Below are 21,497 nucleotides of genomic sequence, written 5' to 3' on the forward strand. Positions count from 1 at the left end.
CCCACAGCCATCATCACAGCCAAGAAAACCAGGGGGCAGCTGGGGTCATCTCAGACATCGAAAACCAAACAGGGGGCTTCACCACTGCGCTCACAGAAAGAACTGAGTGTTCATTAACACACATGCAATGACACAAGATGCTTAGACGCACCGTGGAGACCCACCACCAGCAACCCCAGTTCTCTCCAAGCAGGGTTAGCCACGTGCCGTGATTTATGCACAACCACCTGCACTGCCCACAGAGAATGGAGAAATGACGCTGGGAGAGAGTGTGAGTGCATTGTGTGTATATGAGCAATCCCCTAAATATACGGGCTGAATGGGAGAAGCCTCCAGATCCAGGACTCTTTGCTAAATCCAATCAGGGGTATGATGCCTGTGCTATGCAGATGAGCTGTCATATTGTCTCCCACACAAGACCGTCTCCAAAGGAACCTACACCTACTGCAAATATCCTGCAGCATATGGACATTTATAGGTCAACCTGGAAAAAGTGAGAATAATGACTGTCCAAAAAAAGCAGGAACCCAAATAATTTTCCAGGGTTATTTTGGAAAATGCAGACGAGGAACAGGGTGAATTATGCATACCTGAGAGCCATTAGAAAATGTCAGATTGCCTCTAAAACACATTAGAAGGAAAAAAATGACTCCAACTTTCTCGCGCAATAAAGGAAGGCAGTAAGCAAATAAGATTCCCTAAGAAAAATCAGTACTGGAGTGACTTTGCAAATATACCTTAACCATCTGTTGTGATGGGGACTGAGTCTGGGGTCTCGTCCTAGAAGCTGGGAGCACCACAGGGCCGAAACGCTTTCACTGCAGGAACAACCATGATGTATAACCCAGGATCTCCTTTCATAACAATTTCCGAGCAAACCCAGAACGTTTGTTACCCTTCTCTATATGGAGCTAGAAAAAAAAAAATAACTTCTGGTGCCAACTCTGTGAAAACAACACATGTGTCTTGACAGCATAGTGTCAGATGATTTAAAAATGAAGACCGATCAACAACGCAATATCCTGGGTATTGTGGGAGAAAGGGAGCTGGCAGCCCCCCAGCTCTGTTTGCGTTTCCAACCTCCCCCCTAGTGCATACCTGCTACAAGTCCCAGTTGTATGCACCATCCTCAGCCTATTTTTCCAAAGCTTCAGGCTCTGAAATAGAGCTGAACTTCCCGTTGACTAATGCTTCTGCTGGAGAGCTGAAACTTCTATAATTAGCAGCAGAGAGAATTTAGGGAGGAAGGTGGATTTTCTAGGGGGTAAATTTGGATGTCACGCATTTAAAAACAAAACACTTTACTTAAACATCAGCACATTGGTCCATAATTGCAGAGCAGGGAAGAAGAGCACGTCAGCAGTTGGAGAAACATTGAATTTGCAGGGAAGCAACTGAAGCATTTGCACAGAAGGGGGCAAATGGAGATAAGACAGGCTGTCTTCTGCTCGCGTTCCGCTGTCAGGAAGTTTGCACAGCAGAGATTTATCCTTTTTAAAGGAGCATGGAGGAAAAAAGGAAAGCTACAGCAAAAACCTGCTTTCCCTTCTCTCCTATCTGCACGCACTCTCAGCATGCAAACTCTTGAACCGTGGATTTATCAGGACTGACATTCTACACCAGAATGAATCCCTCTGGGATCTGCACATCCACTTGCAGGATGGTGCTGGGAACCACGCTTACTAAGGGTACATTGTTCAAGGGGCAGAATCCCTCTGCCTTCTGCATCTCACTAGCTAGGATGACCAAGGTGCCCAGGGAGACACGGGTGTATCTGTGCTGTCTCTTGTATACAAGGTGGCCATGGAAATACTGGCAAGCTTTGGGAAGCATCACAGCTTTCCAGGCTGAATTGCTCCAGCATAACGCCTTTGTACTGCCCACAGCATGCTCTCAATGGGACAAGGACACCCAGCTATGTGTGAAATGCACAGCAAAACCATTCCCACCTGTGAGGGGTTGAACAGTCTGGTTCGGTTTGTATGCAGCTACCTTCCCAACTTCAGGTATAACAAACTCAGCGTCATCTCCTTACAGCGGGGAGACAGCACAAAACACTTACCTGAAATAAAGGCATCAATTCTCCATATGGCAGGGAAGCAAGCCTAACATTTAAAACTGTCTGCAAGATGGGAAGCAAATGAAGTCCTGAATGAGTGCACAAGGGAACAGAACATAATAAAAAAGAGACAGGTAATCGCTGATAGATTATCTGGAGACACAGCCTAAGACAAAACAAACCAGGAGAGATTGCTTAAAAATATCTGATAAGTGAAGTGCTGCTCTGGTGCTGAGTGCAACAACGTTCTTGACATCTCCATATTTGCTAACTGGGAACCCTGCAATTATTCAGATTAAAAAAAGCATCACTTGCATGAATCCAACCAGCATTCTTTGCTTTATTTTACACATATGTCCTGTGCAGATGCCTCTGTGACTTCGCACGGAAAGAAAACCTTACTTTGTATAAAATAAACAACTTGCCAAGTGAAATCAAGTTATCCAATATATTTTAGAGCTTTTTTCCTTCTCAAAGAACTGGAACACAAGCTAATGAATCAGAAAATCTCTAGAAAAGGGGTTAAAATAGTCACTCTTGCTCAGCTGAAGAATCCACTGGCTATCTGTCCTAGATTTAATTAGTGAAAATCACAAAGATTGTCTAGCTCAGCACAAAGTTTCTGGCCTGTGCCAATCTCCTATTTGACAGGATAAAATACCACCTAGAAGAACGAGCTGCATAATGTCTACTAAGCACACATGCCGATGAGCTGCCAGAGGGGCGATGGCTGCACAAACTCAGCCCCATTTGGATGAAACATATTTGAGAGATCCAACGAGCAAGGCACAGCCTGCAGGCACACCGCTTTTGGATACCAGGGCTTCCCCAGTGCCCAATTCTGCCTGCTGTGTCCTTTTGGGGTGACTTTGAAACCGAAGGATCACGGGTAGCGCAGAGCAGCCAACATAATCAAAGCCACTGTCATATGTAATAACTTCCAGATCCCCAAACTGCTTATAAATACATGGTAGCCGCATAAAAATTAATGACCCATTGATTGCAAACAGCAAAGTACAAGGCAAAAACAGCTTTGTTGATGTATCTATTTGCCATTCTCTGCCTGTCTTCACACTAAAAATGTTTCTGGTTACGGTTGCTGTTAATTGCTTTTTATCTCAGCAGCAGAGCTAAGAGGTTTCAGCTGAGATGGGGTTTCACGCTCTTAGGCAATTACACAAACATCCAGATGCACAGAAAATCCCTGCTTTGTAATCCCGGCAAGGCAGAGCACAGCAAGATGTCATGGGCCTGAAGAGAGGCTTCTGATGTGGAAAAAACACATCTGGTTGACCAAGGAAGCATCCGGGAAGGGAAGAAAGTGAATCACTCTTCCTTGTGCTTCATCTGCTACAGCTCGTGGGTTAAGAATCCAGCCACGGTTGCCTGAATTTTAGCTCATCAACAGCAAGACACACGGTATTTGCAGACACACCACGTCTTCCAAAGACGTTCCTCCTAAGGAGGGCTTCCTCGTGCGGTGTCATTATCTCCGACAGATTTGCTTTGGAAATTTCCTCTCGGGGCTCCTCCGAGTTGACAAGTGAATTCTCTGCATCGGAAATATTTGTTCAGAGGCTGCCAGGCTCATCAGTCACTTCCCGAAGGAGGAGGCGGTCCGGGGGGGATTCTGCTCTTCCCGTTCCTATTTCTCCTGCAAAATGACTTCATTGAGTCAACCGTGTGCCAGGGCCACTTGTCTCCCCTGTCAGCTGCCCCCATTGATGCAAGGATGATTATTTTAGTCCTATCCTGGCAGAAGGGAAAAACAAATGACCTCCCAGCACGGGACTGCTCAACAAGCACTTATGGACTGATGTTAATTCTTCATGGACCGTAGATGTGATTTATGGCATCTCCATGGAGCATCACAGGTGGACAAGGAGAGGATGACCCAATCTCAGGAAGGTGGGTTGCCAAAGGCCACTGAGAGCTCCTGATCTACTTAACAAAGAGCTCCTTACAGTTCTGACTGCTTCCTCATCTGTCATTGTTTACAAAGCACTTAGATACCTTATCTCTGAATGGCAAGATTCCTCATGTACCCATAAATCAGCCTCTCTCCAGCAAGAAAGCTCCATTTTCACCTCGCCAGCTCTTTCTGAAAGCTAAGGCTTTTCCAGAAGAACGAAAAAACAAACCTCTTCCTGTTTTCCTTCTCAGACATGCCATACTAGTTTCTTCCCTTTGAAATGGGATTTGTTATTTTTCATTCCATGTTTGCCACTTATTGAAGTGATTTTGCTTAGACAGAGACAAGCAAAGCACAGTGTAGCTTCTTCCTCTTGCTTTTTCATCTCCTGTGTTTTTGTCACACAAGTGGAAATTTGATTTGTTCTCTTTGAAAGATGGCTGAGGACTCATTTGTCATGATTATTCCACTTTCAAGCTTGCGCTGCTCTGCTACACGGCTGAAACCAGGCAAACCAGTGGTGAACATAGCAGGTTACGAAAGGTGCCACATGAGAAAATGCTTGTTAGCTCCTCCTGCTACCAAAGGCATCGTGCTGGACTTTCAGCCTCACCACTGCTGCTGTGTCCACGGTTTCTACAGTCAAAAGATGAAGATTCATTAATTATCAAAAGAAGCTGGCGGATAATTCCATGGTTAAGGCACTGGAATGGGACCTGGGAAAAGTGGGTTGATTTCCCAGTCCCAGGCTGGTTGCTATGTGATCTTATTCAAATCAGTGTACGGAGATAGATGTTCAGTGTTGGCAGTGCTAGCTCCCCACAGGCTGCAAGTTCTGTGGGCAGGGGGCTGCTACACATAATTTTTCTCATTATTACCTGCTGAAGTCTCTCCGTTCTACTGGAAGACAAATGGAAATAACCCCCAAACTCTCCCTGCATTTCACATTCCTCAACAGGCCTTCCCTCGAGGTTGTTATTTTTTCCAGAATCTCCTGTGATTGACTAAATAAATGCTTTTAAATGTTGGGTTGAGTTTTTTTTCCCCCTTTCTTCTGTTTCCCAGTGAATGTCTTTACCTTCTGTCTGTTGCAAATGTGAACGGTTTTAATTAGGTGCTGTTGAAATGTCTTTTGCAGCTTGGCATCCTGTTTGGTTTCGCTCCTCTCGTTCTCTTTGCAGTTCTGTTCCTTCCCACATTGCTTATGTTTTCTTGTTTGTGGAGTCTTCTTTATATGCATAATTTAATCGTGCTGCACTTCAATTCCATCTCTAATAAGTATAAATAGAGAAGAGGGCAGATGAAGCCCATCTCTCCAGACGCTCCTCAACAAATCTTCTAATCCTATGGCGATTTGATTCCTATATCCTTCAAGTGTTCCAGGGCTGGACTCGAGGACAAAACAGCTCAGCCACTCAGCTCAATGGATTTATTGTGCTTTCAGTTATCTTCTTGAGTGACATCTTTTTCTCTATAACTTTACAGAACATACTGAGCTGTTGAGTAAGGACCAGAACAACAGCTCAACTAACTTGCCAAAGAAACGTTAAAGCCATGTGCCTGTTCTAGAGTTGAGCTATGGGATTCTGGTTTTGCTCAAGTTGTTCTTGTGTCAGTAGCAAATCTACGTGATCTTCTTTCCTCGTTCTGTCCTTAGTGCCCTAATCTGTGAACATGGGCTACACAAGTCGTATTTCCACTCCATCGGGTCACTCAGGTGCACTGCATACACCTGAGCTCCCCAGGGTTGGTCCTGTGTTTCCCACCAGGTGCTCCATCACTGCTTCAGGCCATGACACAGCAGTTCTGCTACACGTACTTACATCCAGCTTGTGCCGAGGAGTCAGTAATTTCGATCAAGCTGTATTATGCATTTATTTTCAGGTTTAAAAGAGCAGACAGAGTTTCACTTTCATACTTTCTGATCTCCAGCAGCAATACTGCAACAAACATAAAATGTAGGGATAGAGTGAACTGCAGCAGCCTGGTAGCTCACCTCTCCAGCACTAGGGTATAGTCAGCTCCATGAATGCCCACCCCAGATGGAGGCGCTCAGGAACAGGATCCGCACACAAACCCTTTGGAGCCTCTCACACAAGCTGTTCTAGCATTTATGCTAAACCTTTCATGACCACGTTTCCTTTTCTCACCCCATTGTGTTCCTACTGCATATGCTTTGCTATCATGCAAGCCTACAGCTTCTTCTCCCACCGAGAGCACGTGCAGCGGATGTGAATTTAAAATTATGCAGTCTGCTACCAGATCTCCCTGCTCACGTTCTTATATTCTCCTCTTAAACTGTTGGCCTCAGTCCTTGTAGCAGAAGAGCAGCAGGCAACGTGCCCTCTGAGCAACCTACGCTGGGGCTGAAGTCATCTCCCCCAAGAAGGGGCGGAAAAAAAGGAGCCAGGATTAGCACACTCCAGACTGTAAGAAAGGGAAGATGAATTTTATGATAAGCAGATAAATCAATAGTGGGACTTCTTTTAAATTTCTTTTTATTTTATGAATAGACAACAAGTTACTCAAGGCAGCCACCTCTTATGATGTTACTTGCCACGGTGAAATTATTTAACCACATGTGGAAGAAGAGAGGATGGGGCAGAAAAGACCTCGTAGGATTTCCAAGCAAAGACTCACTGTCCTACTCAACCCATAGCAGGGTGCCTATCTCAAAGACACTTTGTCCTAATGCTGGCTCTGGTCAGAGGACAAAGAATGTTTCTTGGCTTTAGGATATCAACCCCACCCCTGGAGGTGCTCTGTGGGAGATTCCTGGCTTTATCCTACCCTTGGGAAGTACAGAGGCATGCCCCTTCTTCCATGTTTTCATGGAAGCCCCAGCATGGCTGTCCAGTGAGGATTTCTGTTCTAATGCTTTTCCAAACAGGTAAAGGAACTGTTTTCTACCTTGTCTCATTGAATAAGTGAAATGAGGACACAGAGTGTCCCCATTGAATGGCACCTCGCTCATCCAGTGCTCCCATCTCCCTCCCCAGGGGATGCCTGTTGGATTTGATTTCCTTCTGCTCTTAAGCTCTTACTGGAAAAGCAGCAGTCAAACACTGCGAGCTTAGAGGTCTGTCCTGGGGTGACTGTAAAAAGGAAATGGGTTAACAAGTGAGATTTCAGCCACAGCAATGAAATCCACGTCCTAAAATTCAATTCCTTCAGCTGTATTTCTTCAGGTAGCTTTGGCTGCTTTGGAGGATGGAAAGCCTCAATCTGACCGGTGGTTTTGGTCCTTATTTCACATGTCCTTTCTGTTCCAGGTGCCAAGGTTACCAGATAGGGTGCCAAGGCTTTAGGGGTGGGGTGTTTCAGGCAGGAACAGAAGACTTTGTGAAACCCCTCTCAGGACAGCTTCCTGCTCAGCTTTTCAAACACAGCAAGGAGGTGACCTCTAGCATCACCTGGCACATTGTTTACCTGGAGCCACCTCTGACACATTGCAGGTTTGCTCATGCTTAAATGAAGTCAGAGAACCCCTGGATAACTTGACTCTGACAGGTGTCATGACATTTTCTTTCTACTAGAGGAAACCTCAAAGACGTTCATGCTTGATGAGGTCTGACTGTTTCCATGGTTCTCATTTACAAAGGAAATAGGTAAAAATACCCACCACTGATGGGAAAGGAAAGGAAGCCTTTTTTCTGCATGTAGTGGAAGCCCTAAATTCAAGATTTAAGGCAGTTAGAATCACTGATTGCTTTTCCAAGTCCTGGCCAAACAGCTGCTGTTTGACATTTGTGTGCAAAGTCACCGTACAAAGAGGATGTGTTTGGAAGCAGAGCTGTAGCTGCATGCAGAAGAAAACACATGGCTCCTTCCAGCCTGGGTTGTGTCACATACCACGGTCTGGGTGGTAGAGCTGAAGGCATCACATCTGATGTGCTCGCTGGCTGTGGGAAGGCAGCTGGGGTAAGGCAGGTCATAGAATCATAGACTCATTAAGGTTCGAAGAGACCACTGAGATCATCAAGTCCAACCATCAGCCCATCCCCACCATGCCTTCTGACTCAGCGCCTTAACTACACAGATCTTAAACACCTGCAGGGATGGTGTTGTTGAGAGCTGTAGAAAAGTTAGTTGTGTAAATGCCAGCAGCTGGTTCTACCTGAACAGTCTTGTGGCCAACTCCTGCAAAGGAAAGCTCAAAAGAGGATGCTGGGCAACACGCGCTTTGTTTTTCCTGATCATAGGTTAAATCGAGACCTTGTGGTCGTTCTGCACAGCATCACTGTTGCGTTTGCATCAGTGGAGATGCAAAGGGTGAGTTCTGGTCTGGTGAAATGCAGGTAATGGGATAGTAACAGAGAAGCAGTGGATGCCTCATTTCTGGAGGTATTCAAGGCCAGGTCAGATGGGACTCTGGACAGCATGATCCGGTGCATGATCTAGTGGGCAGCAACCCTGCCCAGGGCAGGGGGGTGGAACTGGATGATCTCTGAGGTCCCTTCCACCCCAAACTGTTCTATGATTCTGAGGAAATCGGCCCCAACAGGAGAAGGCTGTCAGCTATGTTAATATAATATCAGGGAATACTTACAGGTGAAGATGACTTGGGGGGGATGAATCCAGGGCAGTGCTGCAGATTAAGTGCATGACACTCAGCTAATGAAAGCTCAGCCTGCATTTCCAGAGGGGCTTTCTGCTGCATCAGCAATCAGTGTGGCTGCTGAGATGATGGGAATAACGGGGCAGCTGAAAATAAGATGCCAGCAAGCAAGAAACGCTCTGAGCAATGAAGACAGATGACTTCAGGAGAGTCTTAAAATAATGCTGAGATACTAGAGGAGAAAGAGTGTAGATGAAGCAAAAAAAAAAAACAACCTGTTGGATCAGGTCCCTTCCCCACCACATGGAAGGGACCCAAGTTGTTTAGCTATAACAAAACAAGCCTGATAGCAGCTTAATTAGAGTAAAAAGTTGGAAAAATAAATAAAAGATGAAACTTCTGATGCAGATGGACAGCAAGTAGGGCCTCTAAAACCTACCCTGGTGAGCAAACAGAGCCTGCTGACCCAGAAGAAGGAAAGCAAGGAGGAAAGAGTGCCAGGAGCTCCCAACATAACATAGGTTGGACTCCTCCTGGGCTACCCATGGTCCATGCATGGTAGCCTCATGCTCCTTCCCCATGCAGCATGCTCAGCTGACAGTGAGGAACCAGACACCGCCAGCTCCTCAGCTTCATCAATATTTCAAAAGATATTGGTTTTTACTGTAAGAGACATCACTTCTTGTTAATTTGAGTGCTAGAATGGCACTGGCAGGCAGAATACTTTGGCTCCAAACAATCCCCGAGGGAAAAAGGGAAATATATTCCTAAGAACAACAATTGAAAAGAACCTAATTCAATAATAGATTTGGTTTGGTATCGTTCTGGCACCAGCAGTCGTCTTCCTGTTATTTTTAGGTTCTGATGACGCCAACAGGTTTGATTTTTTTTAATTTTTTTTAAAAATTGTTGCTGTTAAGTAAAAAAAAAAAAAAAAGAAGAAGAAAAAAGAAAGAAAGAAAGAAATTTTCCATAGTTTAATCACATTGAATGAAACTGTAATTATTTTTAGAATTTAAGACTTTGTACCTCTAGATCTTCAGCAAAACATGCAGAGGTTTGCCTGAGCCCAGAGAGAAGGATAAGGCGTCTTCTTTGGCTTTTGGAGACAAAGACAGAAAGCAAATACGTTTTTCTAGCAAGAGACTAACAGGGTTTTAGATGAAGCATATTACACAGCCCAAGAGGCAGAACTTATGTTTATAAACACAAAATAAACATCAAAATCAGCTTGCTTCATATGACAGCTCCCTTCATTGTGTTTTATCTTTCCAAGGAATTAGTCACAGAGGTATTTATTTGGGGTATTAGCTGCAGTAGCTACACAGACAGGCACCAAACATTACAAATGCTTGGCCCCATATTGTCTGTGACTTCCACTAGGTCGTGAAATACTTGATCTGTGAAAAAAAAAGCATGTTTTGAGTTTCCCCACGACTTCCTCTGCTTTGTGCATCATGAAAGCATTGTTTGTGCACTATGCTGCAGAGTAGGGATTGCAAACCCAAACTAAGTCAGGAGGGCCCCCAGGAGAGACAGGGTGAGGGAAGTGCATCAATGCCAGCCCCACTCTCAGGGTGCAGCAATGGGGAAGAGCTGTTCCTGTTGTACCCCAAACTGACCTCAAATAACCAACAGATGAGGTCTGATGAAGGGGCTGCTCACCAAAGGGGTACTCATCTCGCTCAGGTCCAACCCAGCTGATGTCTACGGTACCCAGAAAGAGGATGGAGATTTCTTATTCTTCAATGGAAGTGTCTTCTCATGTCTCGTTTCACTCCACGTTTGGGGAAAAAGATAAGAACAATCCCCTTATTGGTGTTGATGTTAAACCTTAGAGGAAGATCTACAAAACGATGCCAAATACAGGGTGAGGATCAAAGAGGGTGGGATCTCCCTGAATGCACCCATCTCTCCTCGTGTTACTTTGGCCAAGGGAAGAGCAATGGGAAAACAAAGCCCATCAGCTCTTGGAAGCTGCGTGTCCTCATTCACCAACGACAACCTCCAGACCAAAAAGGGATGTTATCATCTAAGGCCATCCAAATCACTGGTGAAACTCTCCCAAGAACCATTTGTGCTGTTGTAGGACTGGCCGTGCCCATCATCCTGCAAATGCTCACGGAAACAACACCATTGGAGGCACACCAGACCCTCACAAATGAGGGAATTTGTACTTTGGGTCAGCATGCTCTGAGTCTCCTTGTGGGATTTACTGCCAAACCTGAGGTATTTTCTGTTCTTGCTCAAGCACTTGGGATGAAGAGACACTGGTTACAAATCTGCTTGCCCATGAGGAGTAAGTTGCAAACCATAAACTCCTGTTTTGAAGAGTTTCTTCAGCTTAGATGTCACTTCTAGGCTCTGAGTTATACAAGATCTCTTGTTTTTCAGAGGTTAAAAAGAAAGGACCGGTGAACTCCTTCTAGTTTCTGCTTTTTTTTTTTTTCCTGTTTTTCTCTCTTTTTAAAAATTTTTTTATAATTACAAAAGGTATTTGCAAAACATTTTTTTTTTCCAGATAGCTTCTGGCTGCTTTCAAGCTGAAATTTGGCAGTCAGCATGCATTTCTTATTCAAGAACAGACATAGATTCTGCACTTTAAAACTTGAGGTAGGTACAGACCCAAGAGATTTTTTCCCCCTTTTCAAATCTGCATTAAAAATCTCTCACAACCCTTTCTCTTTTTCATTGTTATTTTTAAAGTAAAAGCTACAAGAGAAAACACTAGGGCGTGTATTAACAGCAGCCAATTAGCCACACATTGCCTGGGCAGCTCCTGCAGAGAAGGGTTTGTTGTTTGTTTGTTTTTTTATCACTAATAAAATCCGGGAAGATGATGAATTTTACTGAGGGATGTTATAATAGTGAGGTCCCTTGGGCACCCAATCAAGGCCAGCCCTACCTGGGGCTGAGCTGTGTGCTTAGGGCCTGGTGACAGTGCTGTAGGGTGAGCGATGTGGGAGAGGGACATTCTCCAGCATTGCCAGCAGGGAGCTCCTGGGCTGATCCTGCTCTCACATCCACCCATCACCTTTCTCCCTGGAGCTACACTGGAAGAGGGAAACACACGCATCTAATTTTACACTTGAAGTGGCAGAAATGGTGGCTGCTCTTTCTGCTTCAGCCCCAGCCCTAACAAATATCTGCAGACTCTAAATCCTACTCCCCCCAGTAGCTGGTTTGATATGCACAGCTTCTTAGCGCTCGCTCGGACCAATGCCTTCGGGTAGCTTTGAAAAATATGAGAAATTAACATTTGAAAAGGTATTCCCACACACTCTTTGAGCAGGAAATGCGGCTTCCTTCTCCACCCACTTTATCTCTAAGCAGCTTGGAGATGTATGAGAGAGACTTTCACGGCCATTGTGGCTTAAAACCATCAGCCAGGCTGGGATAATCTCTTTGCTGAGGGAGAAAACTGGTTGGGGAGCAGCACCCAAATACCAGTGCACTGTCTCCGCCATTGCAGAGAGCTTTTTACAGACCTGTTCTTCTTATGTACATCCTCGGGTCCATGAACACAACCAAGCTCTGGTCAGCCCGAAGCTGCCTCTTGGGCAGGGCAGATTGTTTTCCATCATTACTCCTTAGGGCATCATCACAGAAGCATGCCTAACGTTAACCCTCTTCCTTGTGCTGATGAGCAGCTTGCTTGGAGCTAAGCTGCAGTGGCACGGGCAAGGGACCAGCAAGATCTTGTGACACAAAGTTCAGGTAAGGGTTGTTGTAGAGTCATAGGTTGGAAAAGATCACTAAGATAATCTAGTACAACCATCAACCCATCACCACCATGGCTTCATGGGTAAAAAGCCAGCAAATATTTTAGGTGTTCTACCACACCGAACACAGATGGAAAATTTCACCCATTAGAGCACAAAAACTGAGAGCCAAATCCCTACTGAAAGATGCATTTCAGTGCAGCTGGAACCAGGTACCTGCCTGAGAAAAGCAAGAAAAAACAGCCCCAATTTGCCATCCAGCCCTCAGCGTTTCCTTGCCCATTTTCTCATGTGCACCAATCTGCCAAGCCAGATGTACAAATGTTTCGTGTGGGCAAACAGGCACTTGTATGGGCAAACATTGCCCTGATGCGTGTGTTCTCATGGGAATGAAACCAGGCAGTGTGCAGAGGCTGTGAGCAGCAGTGGGGCTGGGGGGGACACACCACAACCTTGCCCCTGCTCCCTGGTGTGGATGCTGATAAACCAGGATAACTGTGGTTACTGGGCACAGTGGGGGAGGGTTGGGGTCGGACTTCGTGGTCTGAGAGGTCTTTTCCAACCTTAATGGTTCTATGCCCACCCTAAAAGCCATGCTTCGCATCCACGTGGCCTGGTGAAGGAAAAGGTGCTCTGCTCATCTTGGTGGTGAGTTCTTGCCCTCCCCAGGCTAGTGAAGGGCACAGTGAAGCAATAAAGTGCTGTAGCACCCCAATATCACACACACAACGGCTTATCTTTCACCATCTATGAATAACCTTGTACAAGCCATTAAAAACAGGTGTGAAGTAATGCATTTGCTATGCTTTCACAAGCTAATTGGGAGTATTACAACAAATGACTAGGTAATTAACCAGTGTTTCAACTCCAGTAATCACATATTGTAATTCTAGCAGAGCCACAAAGGCTGTAATATCAACTCGGTTTGGGAAGAAAGCAACATTAAGTTATATTCTGAATGCCTGTTCTTAAGACAAATACCATTCCCCCAGGAAGAGAAGTGGGAAGGGAGTGCTTCCTATGCTTGGAAGGACCTGGCAAACTCCGAACTTCAGACCTGGCACCTCCACTGGAGCAGCCCCAACATGAGCAGTGCTCAGCTCGGGCTTGTCTCAGCCTCAGCTCCCACCAGCAGGGCAGGACCGAGGGATGCCAGCACAGGGACACCTCTGCCAAGGCAGCTGAAGCATCTCCCCATGCCCAACCCCAATCTCATCCATCCTTCATGCATCTCTGCTCCCTCCTTCCTCTCAGGCAGCGAAGCAAAAGGGAAAACAGGGGCTCTGCTACGAGCAGCACCTGTTTCCATAGAGATTTGCTTAGAAAACACGTGAGGCAGAGATGGAGGTTAGTGAGGAAAGCACCAGGGCTTGTCCTTGTGCATCACAGACTCTTGCCCACCAGCTATCCCGCTGCTCCAGTGTCTAAAGAGGGAGATGAAGAGTTTCCTCAGCCCTGCAGAATGCAGGGTTTTCTGATTCTCCCGGCAAACTTTGGTGCCTCGGGAGGAGATAAAAGCATGGATGCAATTAGAGTCTCTCCTATTTGCCTTTAATCAGCTCTCTGAGGAAACAGAGGTTTCTTAGAAAACCATTGCAAACTCTTGATTGCTTCCACAGCCTTCCAGAAGATGGAAGGAGTAACAGAGGCGGGCAGGGCAGAAGGAAAGGATGGTGGGAAGGGGCAGGGGATGCTGCTCCAGTTTCCATCACTGTGTGCTATACTGGCTTGAAGCGGCCATCCTCGGGGGGTACATCAGGAGCTGCCATCAAGACACAGAATAGAAAAGAGGGTTTGTTAGCCTGTGGGATGGCATCCTGAAGAAAGGCAAGCTGGGTCAGGCCAGGAGCTTGGACCACATTGCCACAAACACCACATCTGGGGAGAAAAGTGTCGCCCAAGAACTGTGGGCACTGTGCTCACTGGAATGGCTCAGTGACAAAGCCCTGTCCCCACATTCACAGCCACGTGAGCAAGCCTCGATCTGCATGCTGTAGTGATTCAGCTGGGATCACTGCCCTGCCTCGCTCAGCGCTGGAGGGAAGCTGATGTGAGGTGGAGAGCTTGGCAACACCAGCAGCCCTTTCAGACAGGACCGTGCCCTGCTGCTCCACACGGCTCCTCCTGGCTGAGCTCAGGCACCAGCTGCAGCCTTTGGAGCACCCTGAGTCATCTTTTCCAGCTGCAGGGCTCACGTGCTGCCAGCTCATTGCCACGCAGCCCCTTCTTCACTCTGTAGGATGACATGGGAATGGAGAAGCCAGGGATGCGGGGCTGACACACAGGTTGTAGCTCGTGGTTAAAACCAGAGCTGCAATGCTCAGGACTCCATACCCACCTCTAGCCTAAGCTCCTCATCTGACAGAGCTATTCCTGACTCTGTAAAATAGGATTTGCTTCCCCCACACCAAGCTGATGAGTTTTGAGGAACAACTGCCCAGCTACCCTCCAACAGCCCTGTTCCTGCAGCGAGGTCACAGGCTGCTCAGTGCAAAGGAGCAGTTGCTCCCTCTGATTTTCTCCAGGAGCTGCTCAGCCTCGCTCCCCATTTCTTAGGGCATTCTGCACAGGCATCTGCAGCCCTGCAGCTCTCCTCACTCCATGCATTTTAATGCAAGGTGAAATCTCAGCCTGCACTGCAGCCTATTGAACCAGCAACACCAAAAAAGCCGAGCCAGGCTGAGCTTTAAATTAATGAAGCAAAACCCACTACAAAAATGCAGCCAGCTGGTCCAGCCCCTAGCTCCACAGGTTGGAGCCAGGACAGCTATCGTGCTGCCAACCAACAGATTGCCCCAGTGGGTCAGCGGCTTGTGGCCATTTAGCGCATCCAAAACTGAGCACACTGCAAGGCACAGGTTCCTGCCAGAGCCCTGGAAATGCAAATTAAAGCGTGGCACTTTCAGGGAGGATACACCGTCCTCTGGCTGTGCCCAGAGCTGCGTCTCACATCTGTCCCCATGCACTGCAGGAATGCGGTCACAGGGCTCCTGTGATCTACAGAGGCAGAGGCACATTGAAACAGGAGCCCGTGGAAAAATACAAACACCAAACAAGCTCCCCAGACCCCTGCTTTATATTCAGGCTTTGTATATCCAGCCATCCTTTTGTCAGGAGTGGAGGGTACAACATTTCCTTATGGCAGCGCTGGTAAAAATCAACAGCTCGTTCTGCTCACGGCTGTGTACACTGACCTGAGAGGTCTGTCCAGCCCTTCCCACCTCTCATTTCCCAGCTGAAGTCAGACTGTGCCGCTAGGAGAAGGATCAGAGTCCCCTGGGCACTGCTGCTCGCAGGGCAGCCTCCTCCCACCCACAGCTTTTCTGCCCTCGTTGCAGCTCAGAGGGATGATCGCACACCGTCGTTTCTCCGTTTCCTCCCCTGGCTGAAACCTGACCCGTTCCTACCGCCAGTAATAACATCTCAGTTAATTCACTAGAGTTGTACTCATTTGTGGCCAAAAATAGTGCTTAATACTCTTCCCTCAGTGCACAGGCTGGTCTGAGTGGTCAGTCCTGCAGGCACAACACCATCCCCCTACCAAGGACAAAATGCAGCAAGGCAGAGATTGCTTTGTGCAAGGGGAAGCACTAGGGAACACAGCACCACACACCCCCAGGAAAGGCAGCTTCACCCCCACAACCCCCGTGCTTCAGTTTCCCCACCTTTGAGCAGGACCAGGGATGCCACACACCCATCCAGGCAGAGAAACAGCCCCACACCTGCTGCCTCCACAGAGATAAGCAGGGAGAGCTGTTTAAGAGGCCCATGCTGCACACCTGCAGCAACTCCAGCCTGCTCAGCTGGGAGCAAGCACCAAGCTGGGCACCAGCACTGAGCCCTCTGCACAGCACCCTATGGGTGGCAGCTCTGTCCCCAGCGCAAGGTGGAGACAGAATGCAGAGAGCCTGAGAGCAGCACGCTGGTTTTGCTCTTCTTTTGCATCATCAGCTCTTTGCAACCCACCCAGCTCCAGGTCCGTGGCATCCCATTGCATCCCTTTGCTCTCACTGCTGCTGTGAGGTGTGAGACACTGCTCCTCGAGGCCTGGGGGGGTGGGCACTGCTGATTGGCAGCGCCTCTGCACAGCTCCTGCTGACTCCTAGACACGCTGCAAGCTGTGAAAGGAGGTGAGATGTGCTGCTGGGGTGTAACGTCACATGCTGGAGGAGCAGAAGCTCAAGTTGGGACAGGCTCTCCAAAAATTACATCTGTGTCCATGATGCTCACCCTCCGAAAAAGCATTTTACAAAGGGTGATGGCACTATTTTTAAAGCTTCTTTTATACCCGAAGTAAATTATCAGGCCTTGTGCAAGGCCAGGCTGACACTTCTGCAGCCCAGACACCAGGCACTGCCTGCGGGGCCGAGCAGAGGGCTGAACTCCACCAGGAGGTAAAGCCCTTGGATTATTTCCTTCCTCTACTCCTCCCGTTTTGGAAAGGCAAGAAAAAAAAAAAACAACAACCCAACACATCACTCATGGTGCTCGTGAAGCAGATCTGTGAAAATCAATCTGCAGATTGCATCATCTATGGCAGATTGCTCCATAAATTGACTGACTGGGGCCTGGGGGGGGTGATGGGGGGGGGGGGGAACGTGGGAGGGAGCACTCACACAGAGCATCTGGATCGGTCCGGCTCCAGCAAATCCCTGCACATCCATCGCCCTTCCTTTCCCCCAGCGGCACCGGTACCTCTGCTGGCAGCATCGTGCCCATGTCCTCACTGCAGCTCAGCCAGGAAGATGCCAGCTGGGAAGGGGAGCAATTAATATGTCTTGCATTCATTTATAAAGATTTTGGCATTAATATTTTTAATTCTCCTCAAAGGAAAACGCGTAGTGGGCTCTTTCCTGCTCTCCAGCATTTAACCAGCAGGTGGACACTGAGGCAATGTGAGCCCATAGGATAGATGGCTCCCATCCTCCCTCTCTCCCCCTCTCACCTGTAAAACTGACCCAAAAGGAGCCCCCAAATTGTCTCCAGCAGAAACATCATGTACCAGGGACCAAAACCTAGGGCAGCCTGTCGTGTTTCACCTGCTCATGTGGGGTCTGCCATAGATACATCAAATGAATGAAAAAAAATGTGCTGAACCAAGCCGGGCAGTTCCAGGAAGGAGCAGCAATTGCATGTGCTTGTCATGGGGGATGCTCGCCCATGGGAGGGATGCTTGCTTGTAGAGGGGATGCTTGCTCGTAGGGGAATGTTCAAACATGCTCGCTCAAGGAGGGATGCTCACCCAAGGAGCCACCAGCACTGCCATCCTGCCATGCCACGTGGCTCTCAACATGAGTAAGCACAGCCCCACTTCAAATCCCACACACATCCTCAGCACTCGGAGAGCACACTTGTGAGTGCCATCAGAGGAACAAAAAGGAAAGGGGGGGGGAGGGATGAGAACCACCCCCAGCATCTCCCCTCTGAGCTGCTTAGGAAAAGCTCACCACAGCTCACAAAGCACCAGCAACCAGGGCAGCTGGGGACAGGCATCCCAGGACGCTCAGAGACATCTCTGCCAGCAGGACAGGGCTCTGGTGCACTGTAGGATGCACCCAGCTCTTTCCCTTGGCTTTGCTGGGCAGAGGGCAGCACCCAGAGGTCACATTTCAATTCCACCACAGTCTCTGTTCCCGTGTCCCTGCGAGGAGGAGCACCCCCAGCTCCACCAGCCTCCGTTCCCGGGGTACATTTGTTCCCAATTTATCTCCTGTCTCCCGGAGCTATTCTCAGCAGGTACAATCTGCATTGCCATTGTTATTCAGATGATGTACAGATAATTTTAACCTTTCTGTTCCATTTGTCAAGGTTTTTTTTTAGCCTGCACGCCTGCCAGGCAGAGCACTGCCTCCCCAGCAGCAGAGGCTCCTGGTTTGCTGCACCAGGTTCCCTTGCTAGGGCCAAGCTCTGCTTCCCCACGTTGCTCCTAATGCAATGACCCCAGTTATAAGAGAAGGTTTGGAGGGAAGGCAGCAGAGGTGCTGAGCACATCCATCACCTCCACAGGGTGCCCTCATCCTGCCCGAAGCCTTCCAGGGATATCCCACATGCTCAATCCCACTTTCAGACCCCGTGGAGCAGCTCATACTGAAGGCAGAACAGTTCCTAAGAACTGAATGCCGAAACACCTGACCCACCAAGGGGGAGCTCCTCAAAGCACTCCAGCAGAGCACAGCCCCATGGTTGGGAAATAGAGGGAAGGATGCACGAAGAGCAGCATATAAAGGCAGTCCCTACAGGGATCGGGGGGGGGGTGGACACGTGGGGTCGGGTGGCCCGGCTGAGCACAGCAGCTGCCCTGATCCTTTCCTGAGCCCTTCTTGGCTCAGCACCCGCAGTGAAACAAGAGCCCTGCAGCACAGCCATCACCCACAGGCTGCTGACAGCCTGGAAACTTGCTGCGCTCCCGACAGCTCCACGCAGGAGAAGCACAAGCCCTGACTTCAGCATCTTTGCTTGACAACTCACCCGGAGGCTTCGGGCCAGGCAGCGTGACAAAGAGACAAGGCACGGGGCGGTTCTTTACAACAAGGTTTTATTTTATTCTTTCCTTTTGACAAAAAACATGGAAGTTGTACACAGCTCAGCTCCACGGTGGGCCCGAGGGAGCACGCTGCAGTACAGCATCCCTCCCCGGTGGGACGGCAGCTGAGCATCTCCCCACATCCTCCTGTTGGCTCAGCCCTCCAAGACCTTTCGGGGGGGGGACCTCCCGTCTCCCCTCCCAAGCTCACAACAAACACTGATGGCAGATCTGGAGTCTTGGAGAGAAAGGAACATCCAAAAAGCCGGGGAAGAGAGATGTTGTGCGGCAGCAACGTGAGTCCAGTGACTTCAGAAGAGAGGCTGTTGCACACCCCCTTGGTGCAGCCCTTCCCACAGCCCTGCCAGGGTTGGTTTTGGTTTTGCGGGCTCCGTGGCCCCACGGTCCCTGCAGGAGCTGCTCTGGGAGGGGCCAGATTGGGGCATTTTTCTGCCCCACTCCCCCCAAAAAAAAGCAAACCAGGCTGCTTTGCTTATACAAACATATCCCACATGTCAGTAAAACACAGGTCCTAGGTGGCAGAGCTCAGGTTCCGCCCTCAGCACACATCAGCACGATGCAGTGTCCTTGTCCCCTTCTCCTTGGCTCTGCCACAAGCAGTCACAGCACCACACACCTCCACCCCCTGGTCCCAAAAGCTCTGTGTTGCAGAAGCCTGCCTTGTTTTACACAGTTTGCGCTGCAAAGCACCACTACGCACTGACCCCATTCTGGGTCCAGGGAATGTGAATGCCCAAATCCCAACATCCATCCTTTCACCCAACGAAGACACAAAGGACTGCCACCTCCCCAGCCCTGGGGCTGCTCTGTAGGACACCATGCTGCACTGGGAGGAGACAGTGCCAGTGCCTAAGTTTAGAGGACGCACAGCAGCTGGAGCTGCCTGCTCAGAAGGCAAGAGGTTTGGTTCCATCAGAGGAACCTATTTCTAGGGCAAGCATTAGCCATCAGAGAAAGGATTTTTGTTCGTAACAGGGCCTGACCCTCTGGAGCTGGCAGGATTTGCTCTGGGGGAGCTCTGTGAGCAGTCGGGCAGGGGCTGATCTGCACATGCAGGGGTGGGGCCGTGTGTGCCCATAGCATCTGCCAGTGGGGAGCAGTGGGTTACTGGGTTGCCAGACCACCTCTAAGGCAGAAAATGTGATTCCCACTGCTGCGATTGCCACGGGGACAGGGGGACGTCCCCGCTTCTCTGTTGCATCCACCGACGGGCAGCAAACCCCGCCGGGGCTTGGTCAGATGACTAAAACGAATCCATGTATGTGTATATCTTTATATATACAGTATATAAATATATATACACACACATATCGTATATACACGCACAGGCACACCTAGATTCTCCGTATAGAAATACAGCTATATCGATGCGAGATGGGGTACATCAGCAGCACTGAGCCCCCCTCGCTGCTCCCATCCACCCCAGTACAAACCAGTTGGCTTTGACTTGGCCCCCCAGGCAGGCAGGCTATCTGCCCTGTGTCCCCAAATCCCCCATACCTCACCCCTTCCCCAGGCCAACATGAGACCCTTAGGGAGGGAAACTCAAAGCCAGGGCAGCACGAACCCAAGCACGGGACCCCTGCACTGGGATGCCCTGGTCATGAGGAGCACAAAAGCAGCATCATGTGCCTCGCCAGGTCCTGCTGGGGCATCCTCGAGCGCCTCTCACTGCAGCTGGGGGCTCTCACTGCCCCCAGCCCGGCCGCTCCGCCTCCGGCCCAAATGCTTCTCTGTGCAGAAAAAAAAAAAAAAAAAAGTGATCACAATAAATGAAAGTCGCCAGGTTTTAATTTTTTTTTTCCTTTTTTTTTTTTTTTTTTTGCACAAAGACTTTTTCGTTTGTTCGTTTCCCCCATTCCGGTCGGTCAGGTTTTCTTCTTTTATTCATTTATTTTTTGTCGTTGTTGTTCTTGCCTTTTTTTTTCTTTTTTTTTTTTCTTTTTTTTCTTTTTTTTTTTTTTTTTCTTCACTTTCCCCTTTGCGTTTTGGCTTTTGGTTTCGTTTCATTCCCAGGCAGTGGCGAAGAGCATGCATTGTGGAGAGGGCAGGGCGGCGGGGCGGCGGCGGCGGGGACGCAGCCTCTAGCACTTGTCATCTTCCTCGGTGTCGCTGAGCACGTCGATGCTGGCCCCGCACATCACGCCCTGCCCGGCCCCTCGCCTCCGCCTCCGGTAGTGCCCGTTGGGCATCTGCCAGCTGTGTCGCAGCGGTGGGGCCGAGCCGATGGTGTTGGAACGCCCCAGGCTGGTGGCCACGGCCGCCTCGAAGGTGAGCGTCTCCTCCTCGCCGCAGTCCGAGGCGTGCGAGTCGTCGTGCAGGGCCAGGTAGGGCTCCGAGATGTAACGCTGCGGGGTGGAAGGCCGGCTTGGCTTCCCCGCTGGGGAGCTGGAAGACTCGGTCAGGCCGGCGGCGTTGGGTTCCTTGGAGAGGAGCGGGGACCCCCCTTCGGTGTCATCGGGAGGTGGTGAGGCGTCGCCGGCGGCATGCCGCAGCATGGAGGCGTAGGAGAGGAGGGGACGCGGTTTCGGGGGCACCGGCGGGAGCTGGCGGCGGCCTCGCCGGGGTGTGCTGGTGTCCGAGATGGAGGGGATGGAGCTTTCGCTCAGGGAGCCCGTTCCCTGCAAAGAGACACGGGAGCTGAGCTCTGCTTGTGGTGGCAACACGCGGCGGGATGAGCCAAGTGCTCTTTGGGTGCTGAG

At 49.1% G+C, this 21,497-nt stretch overlaps 1 protein-coding gene across 1 annotated transcript in view; it reads right to left on the reverse strand.

Moving 5' to 3' along the window:
* Window positions 1–20,741: 20,741 nt before the first annotated feature.
* Window positions 20,742–21,497, reverse strand: part of CACNA1E (calcium voltage-gated channel subunit alpha1 E) — a 70,365-nt gene continuing 69,609 nt past the window's right edge. Inside the window, exon 48 of the mRNA XM_065744796.1 lies at window positions 20,742–21,416. Coding sequence (XP_065600868.1) covers window positions 20,880–21,416 — 537 coding nt within the window. The 3' untranslated portion in view covers window positions 20,742–20,879. The remainder of the gene's footprint in view (window positions 21,417–21,497) is intronic.

Source organism: Cyrtonyx montezumae, unplaced genomic scaffold (genome assembly GCF_038088225.1).
Source record: "Cyrtonyx montezumae isolate F1298 unplaced genomic scaffold, pur_monq_1.0 scaffold_1, whole genome shotgun sequence".
Lineage (NCBI taxonomy): Eukaryota > Metazoa > Chordata > Aves > Galliformes > Odontophoridae > Cyrtonyx > Cyrtonyx montezumae.